General features: G+C 38.0%; 1 protein-coding gene across 2 annotated transcripts; it reads left to right on the top strand.

Moving 5' to 3' along the window:
• Positions 1–14,738: 14,738 nt before the first annotated feature.
• Positions 14,739–22,793, top strand: LOC149072909 (uncharacterized). Of its 2 annotated transcripts, XM_089246433.1 has the most exons (4): positions 14,739–15,025; positions 21,770–21,802; positions 21,926–21,938; positions 22,199–22,793. In XM_089246433.1, the coding sequence occupies exons 1-4, from the start codon at positions 14,903–14,905 to the stop codon at positions 22,360–22,362; spliced, it is 333 nt and encodes a 110-aa protein (XP_089102559.1). In that variant the 5' UTR covers positions 14,739–14,902; the 3' UTR covers positions 22,363–22,793. The 2 variants fall into 2 exon arrangements, with proteins under 2 accessions (XP_089102559.1, XP_089102558.1); XM_089246432.1 differs by lacking the exon at positions 21,926–21,938.
• Positions 22,794–23,904: the final 1,111 nt, after the last annotated feature.

Below are 23,904 nucleotides of genomic sequence, written 5' to 3'. Positions count from 1 at the left end.
AGTAGTGCTGGAGGTAATTGACACCATGAATCCTGCAGGGCTGTCCATAAATCCGTAGCAGGCAGTAAGAGGGGGTGGAGATCTCTTCTGAACAGCACGCTGCAAGGCATCCCAGATATGTTCAATAATGTTCATGTCTGGGGATTTAGGTGGCCAGCGGAAGTGTCTAAAGTCAGAAGAGTGTCCCTGGAGCCACTTTGTAGCAATTCTGGACGTGTGGGGTGTCGCATTGTCCTGCTGAAATTGTCCAAGTCCGTCGGAATGCACAATGGACATGAATGGGTGCAGGTGATCAGACAGGATGCTTACGTACCTGTCACCTGTCAGAGTCCTATCTAGACGTATCAGGGGTCCCATATCACGCCAACTGCACACGCCCCATACCATCACAGAGCCTCCACCAGCTTGAACAGTCCCCTGTTGACATGTAGGGTCCATGGATTCATGAGGTTGTCTCCATACCCGTACACGTCCATCAGCTCGAAGCAATTGGAACCGAGACTCGTCAGACCAGGCAACGTGTTTCCAGTCCTCAACAGTCCAATGTCGGTGTTGTCGGGCCCAGGCGAGGCGTAAAGCTTAGTGTCGTGCAATCATCAAGGGTACACGAGTGGGCCTTCGGGTCCGAAAGCCCATATCGATTATGTTTCGTTGAATGGTTCGCACGCTGACACTTGTTGATGGCCCAGCATTGAAATCTGCAGCAATTTGCGGAAGGGTTGCACGTCTGTCACGTTTAATGATTCTCGTCAGTCGTCGTTGGTCCCGTTCTTGCATGATCTTTTTCCGGCCGGCCGCAGCGATGTCGAAGATTTAATTTTTTACCGGATTCCCGATATTCACGGTACACTCGTGAAATGGTCGTACGTGAAAATCCAAATTTCATCGCTACCTCGGAGATGCTATGTCCCATCTCTCGTGCACCGACTATAACACCACGTTCAAACTCACTTAAATCTCGATAACCTGCCATTGTAGCAGCAGTAACCGATCTAACAACTATGCCAAAGACTTGTTGTGTTATATAGGCGTTGCCGACCGAAGCGCTGTACTCTGATTGGTTCCATATCTCCTTATTTGCATACGCATGCCTGTACCAGTTTTTTTGGCTTTTCAGTTTATATAATTATGATTATACAAAATACTTCATCTCACTTATTCCCTACTATCAATGTTTATTTCGTACAATGCATATCCACTGCAATTCACAGTAGCTCTTATTACTGCAATACAGCAATGTTTAAGCAATTATAGATATAATTGGCAACTTTCTCCGCATTTGGCAAAATTTTTTGCAGTGAATTTGCAGCGTTCATTATTTTTTTCCAAATTTAGCATCCCTATTTTTGTTTTATGAAATGCTGGCAACTGAAAACGGCATTTTGCCGTTTCAGTTATTGCTGCAATGTCGAAAGTTTTAACTTTAGCCAAAAATTTCCTACCACTGGGTGAACGACAGGGTGTAGACTGGGCCGTCTTAAGAGTATCATGGGCCCCCGGGCCAAATGGTTTTTCAGAGGCCCTACCTGGTAAATCCTAGAAAATTTCAACCGGATCTCATCTTTTTGAGGCCCCCCCGGGCCGTGCCCGGATGGGCCCATGCGTTAAGACGGCACTGTGTCGTACTCATCATCCACACACATCTCAACGACGATCTCTGGAGCCCAGGGCCGTCTTAAGAGTATCATGGGCCCCCGGATCAATTGATTTTTCTGAGGCCCTACCAAACAAATTCTCGGAAATTTCAACCAGATCTCATTTTTGTGAGGCCCCCTCTGCACTTGAGGCCCCCGGGCCGTGCCTGGGTGGGCACATGCGTTAAGACGGCACTGTGTCGTACTCATCATTCACACACATCTCAACAACGATCTCTGGAGCCCAGGGCCGTCTTAAGAGTATCATGGACCCCCGGATCAACTGATTTTTCTGAGGCCCTACCAAACAAATTCTCGGAAATTTCAACCAGATCTCATTTTTGTGAGGCCCCCGGGCCGTGGTGGGCCCGGGTGGGCCCATGCCTTAAGACGGCACTGGGTGTAGAAGGTTAATGAAGGAAAAAACCATTTAAAAAAAGCACCACAAATTATAAAGCAAACCTGCAGTTAATTAGAATGCATTTCATAAAAATTAAAAGTTTAATTAGCATGATAAATTATGAATTAAATAATTATAATTATAAATACGTATCGATAAATCTGTATCCATTGTTACAGTAAAGGTATCAAATTCTAGTTAGCTTCGGAGAAATACTGTACAAGATATTTTTATCGAAACGACAAGGTAAATATAAAGTAATATCAAAATGCGTGATTTGTGTGGACTAGATTAAACCCATGGTGAGGCGAGAATTTTCAACTCCTCGCAAAATTTACAATAATAGGTTTGATGCCCTGTTCTCGCTCCAGAGAAATATGGTCAGACAATTGAAAATACCTTCAACAATATTTTACGGATATCTTATCAAGTGCAAGAATTAGGATCCTTCGTTCTAGATTACAACGGTGAAAAGTGTTAAAATAGAATTGGATTTTTTTACGGCCCGGGGGCCTGAGAAAATTGAGAAGCAATTAATTTTTCGAAAATTTGCAAAGTAGGGCCTCAGAAAAATCACTTGGCCCGGGGGCCCATGATGCTCTTAAGACGGCCCTGGGGGGAAGCAAAGATTTACTCGTACATCCGGGGCAAGTATTCATTCCGGCACCTTGAGCCTTCATAGTGTAAATCACCCCTGAACCGACAAAGGGTAAATTTAGCACTCTTCCTTGTCTAGCGTCCGAGGCAGCAGCAGACCCCTTTTCTGCACTCCCCTAGTTGCGGCTATAGCCATGAATATTGAATAGGTCCTCCAGGCCAGTGTTTCTCAACCACTGGGACACACACACACGGCTCGGTACCTTGCCCTGACATCATTCATACCGGGCAGCGAGTTGATTATCCGTTTCATTTTTTCTCATTCTTTTTCTGTTGCTCTTGTGTTTCACCCAGCCTTCCACACACAAAAAAGAAGAAACCGCTCGCAAAGGTTGAGAACCACTCCTTTAGGACATGGCTTTCATGAGCCTCATGGGAAGAGCTGTCACCAGGTCATCAGAGCAATATTTTAGTATGTGTGTGTGTGCCTATACAGGGTGTTCTGTTAATGGACCGACAAACTCAGAGAGTTGTTAGTAGACATCAAGAGGAGCAAAAATTGCAATGGAACATGGTGTCGCAAACCACGTTGAGAGGGAGAAAATCGCATGCAGGTTTCAACGTCACGCTGGAACGACAAAAAGTACAATAATAACTACAAAAAAAATTTATTTGATTAAATAATTACAAGAGTTGTTGGAAGTGGTAGCCACTGACGTCATTGCACAGTCTACAACGACGTAAAAACGATTCCCGAACGTGCTCGAAGATACCCGGTAAGCTTTTAATGCTTGCCGCAGTGACGACAGTCCGCGCTATGAGATCCTCCGGTGTGTCCACAGGCGTCGCATAAACGAGTGATTAGGAAAAAGTCACAGGACCCCATAGGAGAAAGTCACACGCATTGAGATCCGGCAAACGTGGATACCAAGCAACGAGTCCCGCGCGTCCAATACACCTCCTTGGGTATATAACATCGGTTACCCTCTCAACGTGGTTTGTGACACCATGTTCCATTGCAATTTTTGTTCCTCTTGATGCCTACTAACAACCCTCTGAGTTTGTTGGGCGATTAACAGAACACCCTATATAATCTTTTTCAATTATTCATAGCGTATAAAATTAAACACAGTAGGCCTATAATTTTTAAAAAGTTCCATACCTAAGATAAACAAGTAAAAGTATAATGAAATGAGCTTTCTAATTTCAATTGCTGTTTAAGCTATGGTATAGCTAGGATGCTGATACCGAATATTCGAGTTTTTCTTCTTGCTCGATAGAAAACACTTCGTTAGGCAACTGATCTTCATGCTTGTCCCGTTAAACCGCAAGGACTGAAAGTTTATATTTTTGAAATCTGAACACAGCGCCAGATTATCACAAAAAAAGTTAACTGAGATTTACGAAAAAGTGCAATATCTAAATTATACTAACAGGGCCATAACTAGGGGGGAACTACCCCAGATGGCAAAAAATTTAGGGGGCGGCAGTTTTAGGGGTACGAACAAAAGACATCATTACAAAACTATCGAATTTTAAAGCTGTGGGGGCGGCAAAATAACGTTTGCCCCGGGTGACAAAAATCCTAGTTACGGCCCTGTATACCAATTAGCGGATTAGAAGTATCTCACCAATGTGTAAGGAAATTTAATATTTTTCCAAATCATTCAAACAAACAAAAAAAAATCGAACCTAATTTTTAAGGTGAAAAAACTGATTTTCGTCTTTCTTGTTTTTCTAATAATCAGGAATGATTCACTTCTTGTGATTAAATGACGGCATTTTGGTTGTTTTCATTCAGATGTAAAAGAAATATTTGAAGAAAAAAAAACAAATACTGAAATATGGTCTTGTCCCATTAGATCATATAGTTTCCCAAACTTTTTCTTTCATCACTCAATTCTTTGAAAATTTTTCTTCTCATCGCCTCCAACTCAAGCCAACTCATAGGATCCTGTACTAAACCCAAAGTTTCTATCACCCCCCGGACTATTCCATCGCCCCTCCAGGAAGTCATATTGCACACTTTGAGAGACATTAGATCCTTGTCCCATTAGCTCCACTTCCCCCTATAGGTTGAGCATTTTTTATATATGACAGAGGTTTCCTAACCTTTTCAACACGAATAGTCCTGTTTTAAATCGATTTCAATGTCGGGTCCCCTTTGGTCACCTTATTTTTTATTTATTTGCTGAATTTACTGATTAATTTAACTTTCCTGGAGCAGCTATGGAGCCTGTGGGAAGCACACGCAAAGCCTCAAGTTCTTCGTGGAGCGCACATTGGGAATCACTGATTTATGCAATGCTGTCGTATTTGTCGATCTTTGTAGTCACCAAAGTCCCCATTTAAGATCCGTGATAAAGCCCCCTACACATGCTACTCGAATTTTACCAATTATCTCATTGGTTGCATATGCTCGAAAAGTGGCATGCTTTAGTGCTACTTAGTAGCATGTATATCATGTTCACAACACAGACAGACACATTTCAACATGTACCAATTCGTTAGAAGTTCCGTAGAGGAAGATGGACGAGGTATGTGTGTGGTTTAGTAGTAGTAGTACGAGTAGTTGATACCTAGAAGAGACTATGTGCGTGTTAGTAGAGTAAATTTTCCAGCGCCAAATCCCACAAATTCATAGTGAGCGAGGCCAGGCCCGTAGCCAAAAATTTCGTTCGGGGGGGGGGCAAAGTGATAGAACAATAGATTTGGCCATCATCTTCCCCTTTTTTCGGATATTTTCTCATAGTTCGGGGGGGGGGGGGGGGACCAGATCCCCAATTCCCACTTCTCGCTACGGCCTTGGTGGAAATCAAAGATTAAAGCAATCTAGGCGAACTCTAATTTATTTCACGGAAAAAACATTGCACATGAATACATAGGCTGACCCTCGATAGAAAATACTAGAAATTAATCTTCGAAGTACGGGAAAATATGGGATATTGCCAATTATCTCCAAAAATGATGTCGAAAGTAAGCAAAGTTGGCATGCTAAAATCGCAGAAAAGCCACGGTCGAGGGAAATGAACTGCCACTTCAAAAATTGCAGTTAATTTAAAAAATATACATAACTAATATGTGAAATAAATGTTCTTACTTGTAGTCGTAATTATCGTAATGTAATTTCTGAGTTAGGTAGATAATTTTAATCGTTGATTTTGAGGATAAAAGTCAAGTTGGCTTCGTTGAAAATACGTAAAAACCGGGAGATTTTTGAAGAAGGTCCGGACAGCCAGAAAAACAAAAAAACCGGGACTATCCCTGCAAATACGGGACGTATGGTCACTTTAATTATCACCAAAAAATGATGCCAGATGCCAAAGGTGAGAGAAGTTGTCAACTGTTGTATAAATCTCTTAAAAATCTCCAATGGAGGAAAACGAAGCATTACTGCAAATTGAAAATTAAAATAAATTCCATGAAATAAAAGAGTTAAACATGACAAATATATGCGATGGATATTCATACTTCAGTAACACAACGATATCGTTAGGATATTGTACCGATACCGCTTCGACGTCAAAACGAATCAATGTCGAACGTAGGAAAGAAGTCGGACATTTTTACGTGTCTGATATCAAACGATATAGTAAAAATGTATTCACTCAATAAACGCCAAAATATCTCCATTTTGTCTCTAAAATAGTTTTACGTTCATTTTTACAGCATTTCGTTTCGAAGGAGAATATCTTGTATACGATAATTAGTCTCTTTTGAAATAATCCAAATTTCTCCGGATTTTCTATGTCGAACTACGTCGACAAATGTATCTATTTCTACGTCGAACAATATCGGTAACGACGTCTAACGGTATCGAAATCTCTACGTCGAACAATATCGGTAACGACGTCTAACGGTATCGAAATCTCTACGTCGAACAATATCGGTAACGACGTCTAACGGTATTGAAATCTCTACGTCGAACAATATCGGTAACGACGTCTAACGGTATCGAAATCTCTACGTCGTTCTATATCGGTGCGCTACTGAGGTAGTTGTAATTATCATCAGGGTTGCAACTAGATGATTGGTCAGACGGGGCAAGCACGCATTTTGGAGCCTTCTTGTAATGTTGAAGGAGAGGTTAAAGTATAGTTTCCAAACTTTTTGTTCCATTGTCCACAGCCCCCTTCATCAGAATTTTTTTTCTCTCATCGCCCTCACAACTCAAGTGAATCCGTAGGATCCTGTGTTGAATCCATACCTTCTATCGCCCTCCTCCCCCCTGTGGATCATTCCATCGCCCACCAGGGGGCGATATTGCCCAATTTGGGAAACACTGGGTTAAAGGGTGGAATTCGCGTCGGGCACCAGACCTCCCCCCCCCCAGTTGCGGCCTTGATTATCGTGATATAATTTGAGTTGAAAAATAATTTCAATCCTTGAGTTCAATAAAGAATAAAAATTCAAGTAGAATTCGTTGAAAATACGTGAAAAATCGAACATTTTTACAAAATAAAAAGTCAGACTGGGGCAAAAATGACATGAATATACGGGAATGCCCAGAGAAATACGGGGATGTATCGTCACTATTAATAAATACTGTGTGTAAACAAATATGAGAGATGAATATTTGTATTTCTAGGCGAAATTTTATCATAATATAGTTTTTAGTTGCGAAAATTAATTCCTTATCTGATTTCAGTAAAAAATAAAAATTCAAATAAGTTTGAAAACTACACTTCGGGAAACGATAAAAAGGAGAAATTTTATAGAAACGGCGGGATTGCCAAAAATACGTAAAAATACGAGAATGTCGCATAAAATACAGGTCATACGATCACCCTAGTTATGTAGTATCTTTCTGATTCGTTGAAAACCCCAGAAGAAATTTCAATTAATTTTGGTATTTCCACATAGGCAAAAATGAATATTACATTATAATTCATAATAATTCATACATTTCATAAATAAATTTTTGAACTTTATTCATAATAAATTTCATCTCATTAATATATTAATAAGAATATTATAATTACTTATGGTAATTATTTATAATTATGTAATCACAGTGCCATCTTAACGCATGGGCCTGTCCGGAGCGTCCTCATAAAAATGAGATCCGATTAAAATTTTCTAGAGTAAGCGTGTAAATAGGTACGGGCAGGCACGTAGCCAGAAATTTCGTTCGGAAGGAGATCACTTTCATTTCGGGGGGGGGGGGGGGTACCAAAGTGATATAACAATAGATTTGGCCAAATTTTTCCCCTTTTTTTTTGGTCGTTTTCTCACATATCGGGGGGGCTCACATCCCGTATTTCCCGGGACAATACCCGTTTTTTTTGTGGCTGCCCTGACTCAAAAATGTCCCGGTTTTTTCCTTTTTTAGACAAAGCCAACTTGAATTTTTATTCTTTACTGAAATCAAAATTTTTTTCTACTCATAAATTATATTATGATAATTACAACTACAGTCGAATCCCGTTATAACGAACGCTAAGAGACCGGAGGAATCACTTCGTTAAAACGAAATTTCGTTATAAAGGAATTCCAGGTTACCTAGCATTCTTCCCATGTAAACTTATTTGGGGAATTAGAAAAGTGTTAGTTAAAACGAGATTTTCGCTATAACGGTATTCGTTAAAACGAGACTGTATAACTAAGTGTATTGATCTCTTGTTTGACATGGTGACCGTTTTATTTCGTGGAATTTATTTTAATCTACTGCGATGTGCTTCATTTTTTGCTATTGGCGACTTTTCCATGATTAGGTATATTTGGCAACTTTGCTTACTTTTGGCATCCTTTTTGGCGATAATTAGTAATTTCCTGTATTTTCCCGTATTTCGAATCCCAATTTCCCGTATTTCTTTCGAGGAAATATGGTCAGCCTAGACGGCCCTTATGGACTATAATTTATTGTAGTTATAAACATTTATTTATATATAAGTTGCAAAACAACTTCTGAACTGGACATTTCTTGTCGTTTGATGTTTTAAACTGTAAATTCACTGTAGAAGGGCCGGTGAAAAATCTAGTCTGGGGGCCCGCTAAAGATCCCAGGCTAAGGGCTTCTGATCAACACCACACTAGAAATATTTACCACCACACTAAATATACACTATATTTAGTATGGTGTTGCTCTGATGCAGTCTATGGGGGTCGTGGGGTTGATTGATATTTCATGGCAGTAAGGGGAGGGCCCAATACTGTTAAGACGGCCCTGGTTTCTGATTCGTCTCGCGAAGGGACTCCAGTGCAAGTGCATAACAAGTGGAAAAGCAGATGTGTCTGGTTCCTGGAGGTAAGGTATAGTGTGACCACGGAAAGATGGCCTCTGATCTTGTATGACCTTTACCACGAAAAAAGAGGGTTTATTCTTCAGTAAGAAAAAATTGAAGAAAAATAAAATAAAAATTTTTTCCAGAGTTGCTGCTCTCTGGAGTTATTTTTCCCCCTATTTCTTCCTACTGAAGAATAAACCCTTTCTTTTCGTGAGAAAGGTCCTACAAGGTCAGATGCCATCTTTCACGTGGTCACGCTATACCGTTTCATCCTTTCCCGATTCATCCTCTGGTGAAAATAGTGCCGTTTCATCCTCAGTTTGATAAAAAGTGTCGGGTTTTGTGATCTTTCCTTTTTTCAGCCACTTTTCTTTCTGTTCCTAACCCCTTCAAGCCAAAGAATAGAGGACTTCATAACTTCAAATTCAGGTATTTCTGCGGCTGAGTCTGATCCAAAATTGTATGCCGATGACAATTCGCAAGTACCGTGGTGCGATTTAAAGTACTAAGGGTCTGTGTACTCAATATGCCTGCTGATTCTATACGCGGCAGATCGATACCCATGGCCTCACATCCTGGAGCAGGGCCCCCTAGGCCAAGATCTTCACTGGCCCTTCTATAGTGAATTTATAGCATGAAAAACAAAAAAATATATAATTGCCGAATTCGGGGCAACCCACAAAATTTACACTTGTTGTTCATGATAATAATAACCCTTTCAAGAGGGGCCCTAAGAAGAAGTCTGCCCCGGTGCTCCGAGGAGAAACACTACGTCTCTGATACATAGGTGCTTCTCTTCTAATGATGGGCAGTGCCGTCTTAAGGCATGGGCCCAAAAGGGCCTCACAAAAATTATATCTGGTTGAAATTTTCATGAATTTTCCAGGTAGGGCCTCGGAAAAATGACTTGGCCCGGGGGCCCATGATGATCTTAAGACGGCCCTGATGATGGGCATTCACCAATGCTCTTAACTCAAAAAAATTTTAAACCACTCCATGCCCCATGTTTAAGATGTCAACGGGGCAACGGGATGGGGGGGGGGGTGGAGTGGATGAACTGAACTATATAGTATTTATTACCTGAGGATGAAACGGCAGCACTATCTCAGCAAGAGGATGAAACGAAAAAGGATGAATCGGGACATCGCAAAGCCTCCTAGATAGTGGTATCTAAGAGGCTTTGGACATCACCGTTCTCCGGACCAGAGCCGCAACTAAGGGACGAGGGAGGTGGTCAGGTGCCCCAGATGCCGGACTCAAAGGGGGTGCAAGTTTCAATCTTTAACCTCTCCTTCAACATTACAAGGGGGCGCCAAAATGCATACTTGCCCCAGCTAACCAAGCATCTAGTTGCGGCCCTGCTCCGGACGCAAAATACTCATGAAGGTCGGGGCATCAAAATGATTTTATTGTCAATTGCCCTCTAGGTTATTTTCGCACTGCGTCCTGCATCTGGTAAGGGCAGCTCTAGTAAGCCCCTGAAAGACGGCTTCTCAAGCTCACACACACATGTGAATGTGTTTCAACAACTTCTATTTGGCACGCGCTTATATATAGAGGGAAAGAAAACTCTAGAAGAAGCTTCTCATTAGAGACTCCCCATTTTTTCTTTTCCTTTTCTTTTTTTCTACAAATCTCTCTGGCGCCAAGACATCATGCAGAGCACCGGCGCTGTCACCAAACTCACCAAGTTCGTTGCCAACTTGGCGAGATTTACAGGAAAATGCGTTATTTTCGTTTTTACTTAAGGTAGTGACTATTCACACTATTTACAAGCGAAAAATAACATAATAAATGATAAATTAGGACTATTTGCAGAATTTTCGTAACAATATAAACATTTAGAGAGATAGATCAGCCCAAGATATCAAGGAAAGTTATTTTGCGGATATTATGCTGAGGTGAACTCGGAAAAAAAAGTCACCACGTCTCCGCCGGAACTCGAACCCAGCTCTTCTTTCATACCGAGGAAGCATGCTACCATCTACACCACTGGAGACATGACCTTGCCTTCCTTATTTCACGCACTGTGGCGTGAGGCGCTGAAGTAGAGACATTAGTAGCCTCTCTTAACTTCAGGAAATGGCCCCCGGGTGGAACGGTTTAGAGAGAGATAGATGGCTTTTTCTCAGCCCAAAATATCAAGGAAACAGTTATTTTCCGGATATTATGCTGAGGTGAACTCAGAAAAAAAAGTCATCACGTCTCCGCCGGGACTCGAACCCAGGTCTATACCGATATAATGCGAGATATTTTCCTTGGGTTCGAGTCCCGGCGGAGACGTAATGACTTTTCTTTCCAAGTTCACCTCAGCATAATATCCGGAAAATAACTGTTTCCTTGATATCTTGTTGTTTCTGTCCAGCCAAAAAATCGGAATCTGCTCTAAACTGTAGGTTTCGATTTGATCTGCCCATAACATCTTCACACATGAGCCAAAACTGACTGTTAAAATTTTTTTGATTGATTTGTGTTTATTGTATGCCAAAATTCCCTTTAAAAAGAAAAAAAATTAATCTATTAATTAATTTGGGTCGATATCTTTACTAGGATCATTTGAGTTAGGTACACATGTGTGCACCTCATGTCTTAATTTGAAGGAAGAATCGTTAAAAACCATTCAAAACCGTTAAAAATGGGGTACACATATGAGTAAAGATGGCAGTGGTATGCAGGGCCGTCACAACAGCATCATGGTCCCCCGGGCCAAATGATTTTACTGAGGCTCTATAAGGCAAGGTCTCGGAAATTTCAACCAGATCTAATTTTTGTTAGGCCCCTTTTCTCTTGAGGCCCCCCCGGGCCGTGCCCAGACGGGCCCATGCCTTAAGACGGCACTGGTGGATGACGTGATAAAAGTCGAGTGATAGAATACGTACTAATTGGGATGACCATATGAATGACCCTTAATTAGGCCTATGACTGGTGTTTTTAGCCGTCACGTCTTTTTTTTTTATAAAAATGTCCCTCTTTTTCCTATGAAGCTAACTTGAATTCACACACATAATCTTCCTTGAAATTATGGCTATAGATGGTTTACATCAGAGTTTCACAAGTAAAAAAATATTCAGGCGCCAGACGGATTTCTTAAGAACCAAGCATGGTATTTTGCTCAAGAAGAATGGTCCTATAAATCTGTGCTCAGATGGCAAAATGTTATGTCACTTTTCCCAAAAAATTGAGTTGCTCGTATTCCGGAGTCTCGTCCTTTAAAATTTTGGAAGGTGGCAAAATTTAATCTTTCTCTTTTAGTTTACGAGGAAACAACGGAGGCAAATTGTAATAGGTCAAAAAGAAACAGCATCGCATGCCAACATCGCATGTTGGCAAAATATTATTTACAAATTCGCCATCGTGAAATTTAAAAAAAATGACTTATAACATTTTCCCATCTGAGCACAGAAATAACGTTTTCTTTTACTTTTCCCATGTTAAAAGATGTAGTGTAATGAAATCAGAGAATTTTGTGTTACCCTTAGACATCAATTTAGAAATTTACTTAATTTAGGAGCCACATTAAAAAAATTTTAGGTGCCAATACCGATTTTCTAGTCGCCATAGTGAGCTGGCGCCTGGGATTTGTCTGATTTACATAACCAGGGGCTTCGGAAGTGTTTGCGAACCTGTGGATGCTCATCTTTATCTTGATGTAGGAAATTTTGAATTGAAAAATTAGTTCTGGGGGTGCTCGAACCCATGCTATAAATTACTGTGAGTGCTTGAGCATCCACAGCACTCCCGGCTCTGACGCCACTGTGCATAACGTTTAACTATATTATGATAATTATGACTACAAACATAATATTCATCTTATGTATTTCTAATGTTCAATACTTTTCCTGTATGAACTAGATTTTAATTCACTGCAGATATGCTGCAGCCTTTTCACACTGATTGGAAACATTCGTATTGGCCAACAATATTGTACAAATAACTAAATAAATAAATTCAGTAATACTTGCCAACATACATTTGGTGTTTTTTTAGTGACAAATTGACGTTTTTTCGTATTTCTATCCCGATTTCAGATGAAATACTGCCGACTTTCGGTTTACGAACGACTTGGTTTGCGAACACGCGAGCAGGTGGAAAACAAGCTTTTCGAACACGCAAAACGGACTAGATCCCAACTGGTCATTTCAAACCAATGAACTTTTTCAAAGATGTTTTGCAATAATTTTTGACATCGAACTAACAATGATTTCTAAAAGCATTATTTTAATACCCTGTATTGCATAGTTATTATAGACAAAGCCTGGTACCAAGTGTCCTACACAACCATGAATTTGGTTTGAAGGTTATAGTCAGGGCAGTCTTAAGAGCATCATGGGGTCCCGGGCCAAGTGATTTTTCTGAGGCCCTATCTGGCAAATTCTCGAAAAATTCAACCATTTCTCATTTTTCCGAGGGCCCCGCTTCTATTGAAGTGATACGTTTAGACGGTACTGGGTATTGTGGCCAAATTGTGTTGCCTATTACGGACTACTTGAATGATTTGACTACCTTTCGTGGGCCACTTGGTTGATTTGATGAATAGTCGCGAGCCGCAGGGCCATCTTAACAGCATCATGGGCCCAGGGCCACAACTATATGCGTGTCAGTTGTGGCAAACATGCATCATCTCGCCCACCCCACTTGTAATGTTGAAGCAGGGCTTGACACAGGGCCGCAACTAGATGTTTGGTCCGCCGGGGCAAGAGCGCATTTTGGCGCCCCCATCTAATGCTGAAGGAGGGGCTGATTGGTGAAATCTACGCCCCCTCTGGTTCGGTGCCCGGGGCACCAGATCCCCCTGCACCCCCATAGTTGTGGCCCTGGCTGGACAAGTCACAGACGCCAGGTCACTATAGCGACTAAGAAATTGGTATTGGCTGTACAGAAGTTTTCTGTGTGTAAATTGCAGGCTGAGAGCAGCACAAAATATTTGGAATGTATAGCGGCATATCTGCCAGCACCAAAAAGGGTCACTTTGCCCTGAAAAAGTGAAAAGGAACATTATTTTGGACCTCTTTCTTCGGTGAAAAAAAAATTTGGAGCCTAAAAAATTTTTCTGGCGCCCAGATTTTTTTTGCGATTTGTCCGGCCCTGCGTTGAAAGAGAGGTTAAAGAGTTAAAATTGCACCTCCTCTGTCCCGGTGCACCAGATCCACCTAATCCCCCACCCCTCCCCAATTGCGGCCCTGTCTGAGCCCACGGATAAAGTGATCTTTCCTCTTTCCGAGGATCCCCCCCCCCCCCACCCGGCTAGAAATCTCTGCCCAGCAATTTACATGCAAACTTCAGAAAATTTCAACCGGATCGCATTTTAATGAGGCTCTTTCTGCACTTGCCCCCCCCCCCCAGGCCGTACCCGGGTGGGCCGATGCATCAAGACGGCCCTGTCTCTGGAAACAATTGACAACGTCCCGTATTGCTTCGATAAAATATGGTCATGTAACTTTCACTTACTTCAGAGTATATTACTGATCTTTTTCTTCATTATTCATTCAGTCAAAAATAAATACACCTTTGACACATTCGATTAAAAATAATTTATTAAACATTTGTGAAAATTTATACAAATAATTCCAATCGGCCACCCATCCACGATTGAGTCTCCATTGTTTGAATTTCAGTTGCTACTTACGCGTTGCTACGGAGAGAGACAAATCTCAACCAAAAAAAAAAATGGAAAGGGAAAAAAAAAAAAACAACAGTGTGGTTTTTGACGTGACGTCACACATGTCTCTAGGGTTACCAAGTCGAAATTTTGAATCGATCTTCGCCGTGCCTTCCGCCATTTTCAGACTGATCACCGTTCTCTTTTTAGGGGTTTTTTGGCGAGAAAATACATACGTTGTTGGCGAGATAATTTAGAAATTCTGGCGACCCTAAGCTTGAAAAAGTTAGCATCACAGGACCCTTGCTAAGCATCAAGAAGCAAGCAGCATTAGTTTTTCGCGCTCGCCATTTTGACAGGTTGTGTTGTGTCTCTTGAGGTATAGTATACTATACGGTATCGTTGTTGTTTATCCAGTCGGAAATTTTCCACTAAAATTTCAACCATGAGTATGAGCGAGAAGCAAGTTGGAGCAGCAACTCAGCTTAAAGATGAGAATGCTTCCGAGAGTGACAAGTCCAAAGGAGAATTGAAGTCGGAGAACTCTCAGAAGAGGTCGGCTTCCGATGTAAGTTCTTTTAGAGGTTGCGATCCCGCCGGTTTTTCTTTTATACTTGTTACATTGTGTCCCATTCATAAAACATCCAGTCCGATTCTAAAAGACGCCGTTATTCGTACCGTACCTAATTCTGTGTATTTTGCGATTTGAGACGATATGAATCAATTTAATTCTCGTTCTTCACGTATTAGCGTATTTCTATGTATTCCTATGTATTGCGAAACACGGAGCGGGAGCGTGCAGTTGAATGCTCATTACTAATGGCACCAACTCGCTGTTGAGGGTGGGAATTGAACCCCCCCCCCCCCGTGTTTTTGCACACAAAAGCAATAATTGCGAATATATACAAAAAAAAAAAAACACAACGTTTTATTACTATTTGTTTTTCTAAAATTATGTATTTTTATAATTCGGTGAAATCCGTTATGAATCTCCATTGTTTCGTTACGAAACCGGCCGAGTTATAAATAACCGAAAATTCAATAATTTTATTAATTTCATATTTAATGGCATATTTGGTGATCGCTATTGATTTCAGTGAAGGTTTTAAAATTGTAAAATTAAATTTTTTATTTTTTTACTTGGGGGGGGGGGGGGGTTTCCGGACATGCCATGATAGGAACTTGAAATAACGTTCAATATAATAAATTGTTTAAGTCTAATGACTTGTTAGAACATGCTATATTTATTTTGTTATTTTTTTTTTTATCCGGAAATGCTGTTTTATAAGCCCTAAATTTAGTTTTTGTTCGTGCCATGCATTTTTAAAATGGCTGAAAATTTAATTTTCTCTAACACTAAATGCTGTTGAGTAGTATAATCAAATGTAAATGGGATACAAAGCTTTATTTTATTTTTGGATGCATTTAAAAAATTGTTTTTTGAGGTTATTTTCTTTAGTTTTGGTTCTGGATATGTGTGTGTATAATGTTGCCCCTATGTGGCATTTAAATGGATCTGCCTTAAACTCTATTGTTTATTCCTAAATTTTTACTTGAATTTCCTTATTTAGAAATGAGCTTATTCTGTGTATTGTGAAACATGGGAGTTGCAGTTGGATGCTCATAACTAATGACCCTATTGAGGTTGGGAATTGACCCCACGTTTTTTTTTTTTGTGTAAATTCTAATATCTTGATTAAGGTGAATATACATAAAAAATGTTTTATCAGTATTTATTTAAGTATTTTTGTAGTTCTGTGAAATCCGTTATAAATCTCCATTGTTCCATTACATAAAAAATGTTTTATCAGTATTTATTTAAGTATTTTTGTAGTTCTGTGAAATCCGTTATAAATCTCCATTGTTCCATTACGAAACTGGCAGAGTTATAAATAACCAAAAATTGATTTAGTTTATTAATTCCATATTTAATAGTGTATTTGGTTTTGCGGGATCAATATTTATTTTTGTAAGGATTTTAAAATTATAAAAAACTCATTTCATTTTTTTTTTTTTAGTTTTTTTACTTAGGTTTTTGTTTGTGGCATGCCTATAAGGCAGGATAGAAATTTTAATAATTGACAATTTTAATAGTCTATTAATATAAGTGACTTGGTAGAGGATGTTTTGTGTTTTGTTTGAAATGAAAAATTCATGCACAAAATATGTTTTATGAGCCTCGCACTTAGTTTTGGTTCATGGCCCGAAGATTGAAAATGGCTGTAAATTTATTATTTTTCATATATTTTTAACTTTTGAGCAGGAAATTCAAATTAAAAGGGGTTATGAAGCTTGTTTTAATTAGTTTCAATGGGAATTTTTCCAAAAAAAAATACTGTTTCGCACAATCGAGTTAGTTTTGGTTCTAGATATGTCTATAAGAGGGCTTGACAAATCGAAAAAAATTTAATGCCAGTAAAATTTCATAGGTGTCAAACAATTTTTTCCCCTGACGCAATTGGTCCAAAATAGTTTTTTTTACTTGTTTAAGACTTGGATACCCCTTTTTCTCAGCCACCTCGCTGGGCATTTTGCCTGTTGTATTTGTATTGTATTTGTATTTACATGTTAGCAAGCACGCTGACGTAATTTCCTACAATTTTGTGCCGTCCTTTGACTTCAATTAAGTTATCATAAGTAATAGGTGTCAATTCCAATTTTTTAGTTATCATGGCCACCTGGGATTTGTCCAACCGAAGTTTAATGTCAGCATTTCAGAGTTTAATGGATCTGCCTTTGAAATGTATGGCATAATTCTAAAATTTTATTTGAATCTCATTATTCAGGAATGAGCTTATTCTATGTATTTGGAAGGCTCATTACTAATGCTCAGGGCTGGGAGGGAACAAATCCCAGGCTCTTGGTCGCCTTGGCAACTAAAAAATTAGTATTGGCACCTGAAATTTTTTTGTGTAGTTACAGGCTGAGAGTGACACAAAATGTTTGGAGTTTATAGCAGCATATCTGCCAACCTATGAAAAAAGGGGTTACTGCATCCTCAAAAGGTCAAAACAAGCATTATTTTGGACCGTTTTCTTTGTGTTAGTTTTTTTGATGCCTAAAAAAATTGTTATTGCTCGTAGATTTTTGATTTGTCCAGCCCGGCTAATGACCCAACTCCCTATTGAGGGTGGGAATTCACCCTGTGTTTTTCCATAAATTCTAATTTTATAATTGTTTTTTTTTTTTTTTTTAATGTAGATAGATTTAGATTTTTTTTTAATGTAATACAGCTATTTAGAGAACGATGCGCTCTCCACTTGTTGATATAAGATATACAGAAAAACTGGCTAATTTTATAGAGAGACTGTTTTTGTGAAAATTTTCATCTCTTCAAAATTAGCCAGTTTTTCAGTATATCTTGTATTAACAAGTGGAGAGTACATCTTTCTCTAAATATGTCACCATCTGATAGCCTGGTGTCATTTACGATCCATTACTAGCTGATTGCTGTCACTGGCCATTTCACTGTACCATTCAGCATAGTTCCATTGGTTAAGTATTCTGTCGGTTCTCGAGTCCCAGTAGCGCAGAAATGAAAATTTTTTCAAATATCAGTATCTCTACAAAATTAACCAGTTTTTCTGTATATCTTGTGCTATACAGCTATTCGTGTATTTTACATATATTGTAAAATCTGTTTGAAATTCTCAGATTGCAGTTTCCGTTTAAAACCTGTTGAGTCAAGAATGACAAAATTTATTTTATATGTTTCATATTTGATAGATTGTTTTATTCGATCAATATACCTCAAAGCAGAATATGCCAAAATCTGTGACATCGCAGAACAATCTGGAAAAATTTTAAGAAAAGTGTAGTGGGGAAAAAAAATTATATGGTAAAACGGCAGAACATTTCCAGTCAGCCGAGGTCTTGTTGCAGAACAATGTAATATATTCTGATTTGGGGTCAATATATATTATAGTGAGTATTTATAAACAATTAAAAGTTATGAAATTTGTTTTAGTTATAAATGTAAGTTTTTGTTTAGGTTTAGGGCATGTTTATAAGCAAGGCTTGAAAAATTTTAGGTCACCTGACCACTAAAAATATATATATTTATGCTTAAAATTTTCCATGTGTGATTACCAGCTTGGATAAAAGAAATATGTCTATTTCCTAAAATATTTGGTTGCCGCCTAGATTTTTTTTTCAATTATAGGTCAGGATAGAAAATTGAATTTTGCTATATTGAATGTTATTTTATTGTCAATTAATACGAGATGACTTGTTCAGGAAGCATGTTTTTTTTTTATTAAATTTTTTAACTGGAAATTCAGTTCTTGCTTGTGGCATGCATAGCCTATATTTCTATTTGTGTGTTTTATAATTCAACAAAATCCATTCTAAATCACTATTGTTTCATAATGAAACCTGTCGAGTTAAAAAAACACAATTTATTTTATGTAATTCAAGCCAGCTCATTCAGTTTTACTTGATCAATATTTATACTTTCTAGTGGGTATTGTAAAAATGATTTTTTTTAGTTCTATACTTGGTTTTTATTTGGGGTATGCACAGGCCATCATTTCAACTTTTTGCGGGGGGGGGGGCAAAGAACGTATACTCATGCAATATATGTATGTACAGGGTGTCCTGTAAGTGCTAATACTGCCTTTATCTCAACTGTTCGTCGTAATAGTTACAAATTCAAAAATCATTCAAAAATTACCCTGTACCAGTTTTCAGAGTGAAAATGCAGTGTGTAACACAGCAGATGGTTGATGAGATAAAGGCAGCATTAGCATTTACAGGACATCCTGTATCCCCAAAGCAGAATGTGCCAAAATCTGAGACGTGCGTCGCAGAACAATTAGTGCTACTGCAGAACAATTTTTAAGAATTTTAAGAAAAAGAGCAAAAAACACGTATATGTCGATTTGTACATTTTTACCGCAGAACATTTCAAGTCAGCTGAGGGCTCGTTGCAGAACAGTGCTAAACATTCTGCTTTGGGGCCCTGTATATATATTTCACCTTGTTCATTTCTATTGTATTTTTCCCCCCCTTTCCAAATGACGGGCATGGGTATGCACAACATATAGGAATCATTCAAATTCTCGTTCTGCTGAATGTTATTTTAATAGTTCATTATAATATAAAAACACTTGATAGAGCAGGTTTTACTATCCTTACACTTAGTTTTTGTTTATGCCATGCATGTTGAGTTTTAAGTTTGAATGGTGTGTGCTGAGGGTAGCCCATGAGGTGATTTTGTGTCGCCCGCGACAAAGTAAAATTACTGTATTATATATATTAATTTTCTTATTTATATAAGCCATCATTTTTCACAACAGACCCGATTAACAGATTATTTACATTCATTATTTCTATTGACAATAGTTAGTAATTAGCTATGTTCTCATCACACTGTTTTTTCATACGCACATATTGCTCTTAAACTTTGTTATCAACATTTTTACCCCATTTCTTTTCGCCATCTCGTTGGGAAAGCTGTTTTTTGTGGCCTCTGTATTTGATTATCTGCTCACTGTGACAACTTTTTCGAAGTAGTTGCCAACTCACAATGATAACTTGAAATTACAACCGACTAGGCTATGCAAATCTTGATAATTCTAAAGGGCAAAAATGTCTTATTAGATGGTTGGGTTCATGTTGTGCCGTTTGAGCAAGAATTTCCACACCTAGACAAATTTTTTGTGTCAAAAAAGTGAAGCACTCATCTCTGAATTTTGACGTAGCAGGTTGGTGACCTTCCATGTTAAAGCAGACTAACACTTTCTCAAACCAAAATACCGATATTCTGTTCTAAAAAATAAGATGTAATAATAAAAGTACTCAAGTAATAAGAGTATATGTATCACTAATCTGATTCCACATAATCTTATAGACATACAGGAGCACTAGGCAATTGTGTGAGTGTGCATCCTTTCACATCTACAGGTAGTCTGCTTAGTCCATGCGAAGCTAGTCCATTTTATCTTAGTACCATCATTCGGTCTACCCATTCTGGATAGTCAATACTATTCTCACAACTTGCTTTACATCCCAGTAATGAAACTCCTCTGTCTACCGGTTCATCAATGAATTCCTTGAGTTTCTATTCAACCTGTGCTGCCCCACTGGTTACCAAATCAGGAGTAAAGAAATAATTGCAGAAAATGTAGAAAAAAAAATGTTTTGTCAGTGAAATTTTCAAACTATGTATGTAATTGAATGAATTTGCTAAAGAAACAGTAATTTTTAATGCATCACATTTATCAGCTGGGAACCAGATAAACAATAGATATGTAGACCTATCAGTTTTTATGAAGAAGTTGAGCCCAGGGTAAAATTTTAGTGACTAAATTGCCTGTTTTTCACACTATTACTTATGGCAGACACATCTGAGTTTTCTGGGTCATTTTACTGGTGTGGCATAGGTGTACTGTCCCTGGTGTGGCCTGCGATACTGCAGCTAACCATTGTGTTAGCCCTTGAACAGTGAGAAGTTTCTCTTAAAAAGGAAAAAGTTCGACTCTTAAAGAGTTTGCCTTGTGTCTTTTTCCGATTTGTCAATCCTTTATAACAAATACATAGGCTGTCATGGAGTTCTCTCTCCTACACTTATATTTTTAATTCAGAAATTTTAAAATACGGTAGTACCTACATCTATAAGATTAATCGGGTGACTTACTTTAACAAGTAAGCCTAATTTGTGCTAATCATGCTGCAAGAAACTGAAAACTGTTGTTTTGAGCCGGGTCACTTTAAAAATGATAGATGTTCTACCGTGAGGTCTTACTGTACTAATTAGTTTAAAAGAAATAAGATTAACAATCAGTATTGTATTGAGTTGCCTTTCACCTATAATTCAAAAGTCAAGAAAAAATTAAGTGTTTATTCATCTGGAAATTTTTTAACCGTGCAACGTATGTAAAACCTTTTTTTGCTTGCAAGCTTAAGTCATTCTTGACATGGTTTTTGCCATAATATTTGATTGTCTATCAGACATAAGTTGGAGAGTAGCTTTAAATAGGCAACATTCAAGTGAGAAATATTGCTGCTTGACAGTCGAGTAGTTGGGAGCCGTTTCGGACTGTGCAGGTCTAGGTTCAAATCCCGGTTTGGGCATGGATATCTACTACCACTAGCAAATTTCCTGGATCGATCATACAGATCTCCTGGGAATATGTGAAGATCGTGTTATTAAAAAAAAGTAAAACCTCGATTTATTGACATATATATATATATATACCCTTCATCCTAATCGAATTACGTTGGGCACTTCAGGTTTTACTGTATTTATTTTGAGCTGATTTGTTTTTCTATTCAGCAATAGTTTTTCTGATTTTAAAATTCTCTTTTACAGCTGAACAGTGAGTTCAAGAATAAGCACTTGAAGGTAGATACGTGCACTTTTTTATTTCAATTTTGCATTTGCAAAATTTATATATTTGTTTTTGTGTTGCATATGTTGAAATCAAATTTTTTTAAAAATGTCTTTTTTTTTTCTTTTTTTTCATAGACTGACCACAAAGGTAAGTCCCTCATCAATTATATTTTCTGATTGTTTCATAAAATTTAAATATGGTAAGATTGATTTACATCAAGGAAGTGTGTGCTGCCTGTATTTCAGCAAGTTATAAACAAATTATATTTTTATAGCTCAGCGTTTTATCCTTTTTTGATAATGTGTTAGCTTGAGTGCAGGTATAGTAAAATGCCTCTATTAATATGTGTGTTTGAATATTTCAACTATTAGTAAAAAAATTGCCATGAACTTTTTAAATAAATTTAGATGAGAAGGAGAAGAATGGAGACAGTGAGGAGAAATATGAGGATGAGGGGGATGATGATGATGCAGTCCCTGAGGATTATGATGAGGAAGAAGGAGATGGTGAGGACGGAGAAGAAGGGGAAGATGGTGAGGATGGAGAAGAAGGGGAAGCTGGCGAAGATTGACGTGGGTATCCCACGTTTTTTCAAGGGAGAGTTAGCAGCTAAGATCTAACCTGGTGGTATTTGAAAACAAAGTAGAATTACTGTGTATGTTTCTATAATATGCATAAAATATCATAAAATATTTTCACTTTGGATGAAAAATTTTAAGTGCAGACAGTATTAAATTTCAGATTTTATTAAAAATTTTACAGTGCATGTTACATTATAAATAATACCTTCACTTTGCACATTAGTAAAAAAAAAGAAAAAGAAAGAAAAAAACCGAAATATCAATTATTTGAGCTCATTTGATGCGTGAATGGAAAAATTTTGTTTGTATGGTTGTTAACTTTCCCATAAATGTCATCTTTCATCTGCACATCTTAATTTGGAATTCATTCATGTTCATTTTTCCATGAGATGTGAAATAAAGTGTGTAATATCAAGAAAAACGTGTATTTATTGGCAATACTGCTGGGTACTGTTTTTAATTTTGAAAAATCTACTTTTGCAAAATATAGTGAAGAAAAATGTTCGAGTTAGTGTTTTAAAAGATCTCTAGATCATCAGAACTAGCTGAATATTTGGTGGCGTTTAGAATCAGTCATCTTTGCATGAATAAATTAAATGCCATTACTTTGAAAGTATGTACTAAAATTCTTGGGTTTAAGGAAATTGATATGTATCTGGTTTTTTTGCCTGAGGTGTGCATGGGATTTATGTAGAAGTTCTTTTGTGAGGACCAGATTTGAATTCAGGGGCTCACACATAAAATTAAGTGATTGCTGAGACCTAATAATGTGATATTTAGGTCTAATTAATTTGAGTATGCATAAAAGGAGTGGTAAGATACTGTTTTGTATCCAAAACTTTTTAATCATGATATGAAATACCTTAGAAATTTCTAGAACAATTAAAATCGCAGGGGAAAAAATTGGGATTTATGTTAGTATTGAAAATGCAGTCAAGTTCGCTTATAGCATATTTCCTTGGGGATTCCAAAAGGGTATGTTGTAAGCAAGCTCTTGAAATTTGTGTACAATAGCAGTTATATATGCAAAAATCTATTACTGAGACATCTTTTCAACCTCTCTGATCATGGGCATAATATGTCTAAACACCAGTGGAATAAATTCAAACAAGTTCTGTCTTCATTGCGAAGCTTTATAGTAACCCTTCCTCTTTCTTTCCTGATTCCCTGCATGTGTAATGTATCTTACAATACATGTGAAAGAGAACACGAGAGAATTTTTTTTAATACTCTTTTCATCTTATCTACCAAAACTGCTATACATTTTTCCTTTTTATATTTTTCCTCTTACTGCTTCCTTTTTCTCATGTGCGGTTAGGTTAGGACAAGATTACCATATTTATCGCGGATTTGTCAAATGGAGAGAATCTAAATTTCTTCCCAAAACCTTATACATGAAGTGGTTAAGAATTGAAATTTATAATACAAGATATGCAGAACATGTGTACATACAGTTAAACTGCAGTATAAGATTTTTTTTCGGAGGTCCCTGTGTGTATTAATTCTATTCCGATGTAACTATTTCCCTTGAT

Source organism: Pholcus phalangioides, unplaced genomic scaffold, assembly GCF_987345545.1.
Source record: "Pholcus phalangioides strain wild (caught in Gottingen) unplaced genomic scaffold, Ppha-v1.0 ptg000017l_1, whole genome shotgun sequence".
NCBI lineage: Eukaryota > Metazoa > Arthropoda > Arachnida > Araneae > Pholcidae > Pholcus > Pholcus phalangioides.
The sequence above is the reverse complement of the archived record's forward strand: the minus strand, read 5'-3'. Positions and strand labels throughout refer to the sequence as shown.

What these genes read in the sequence shown, in the direction of transcription:
- LOC149072909 (XM_089246432.1), top strand. Translation starts at nt 14,903, where the DNA reads ATGAGTATGAGCGAGAAGCAAGTTGGAGCAGCAACTCAGCTTAAAGAT. An exon ending in AGAAGAGGTCGGCTTCCGAT is followed by an intron (nt 15,026 to 21,769) that starts GTAAGTTCTTTT and finishes TCTCTTTTACAG; the next exon opens with CTGAACAGTGAGTTCAAGAA. An exon ending in TCAAGAATAAGCACTTGAAG is followed by an intron (nt 21,803 to 22,198) that starts GTAGATACGTGC and finishes AAATAAATTTAG; the next exon opens with ATGAGAAGGAGAAGAATGGA.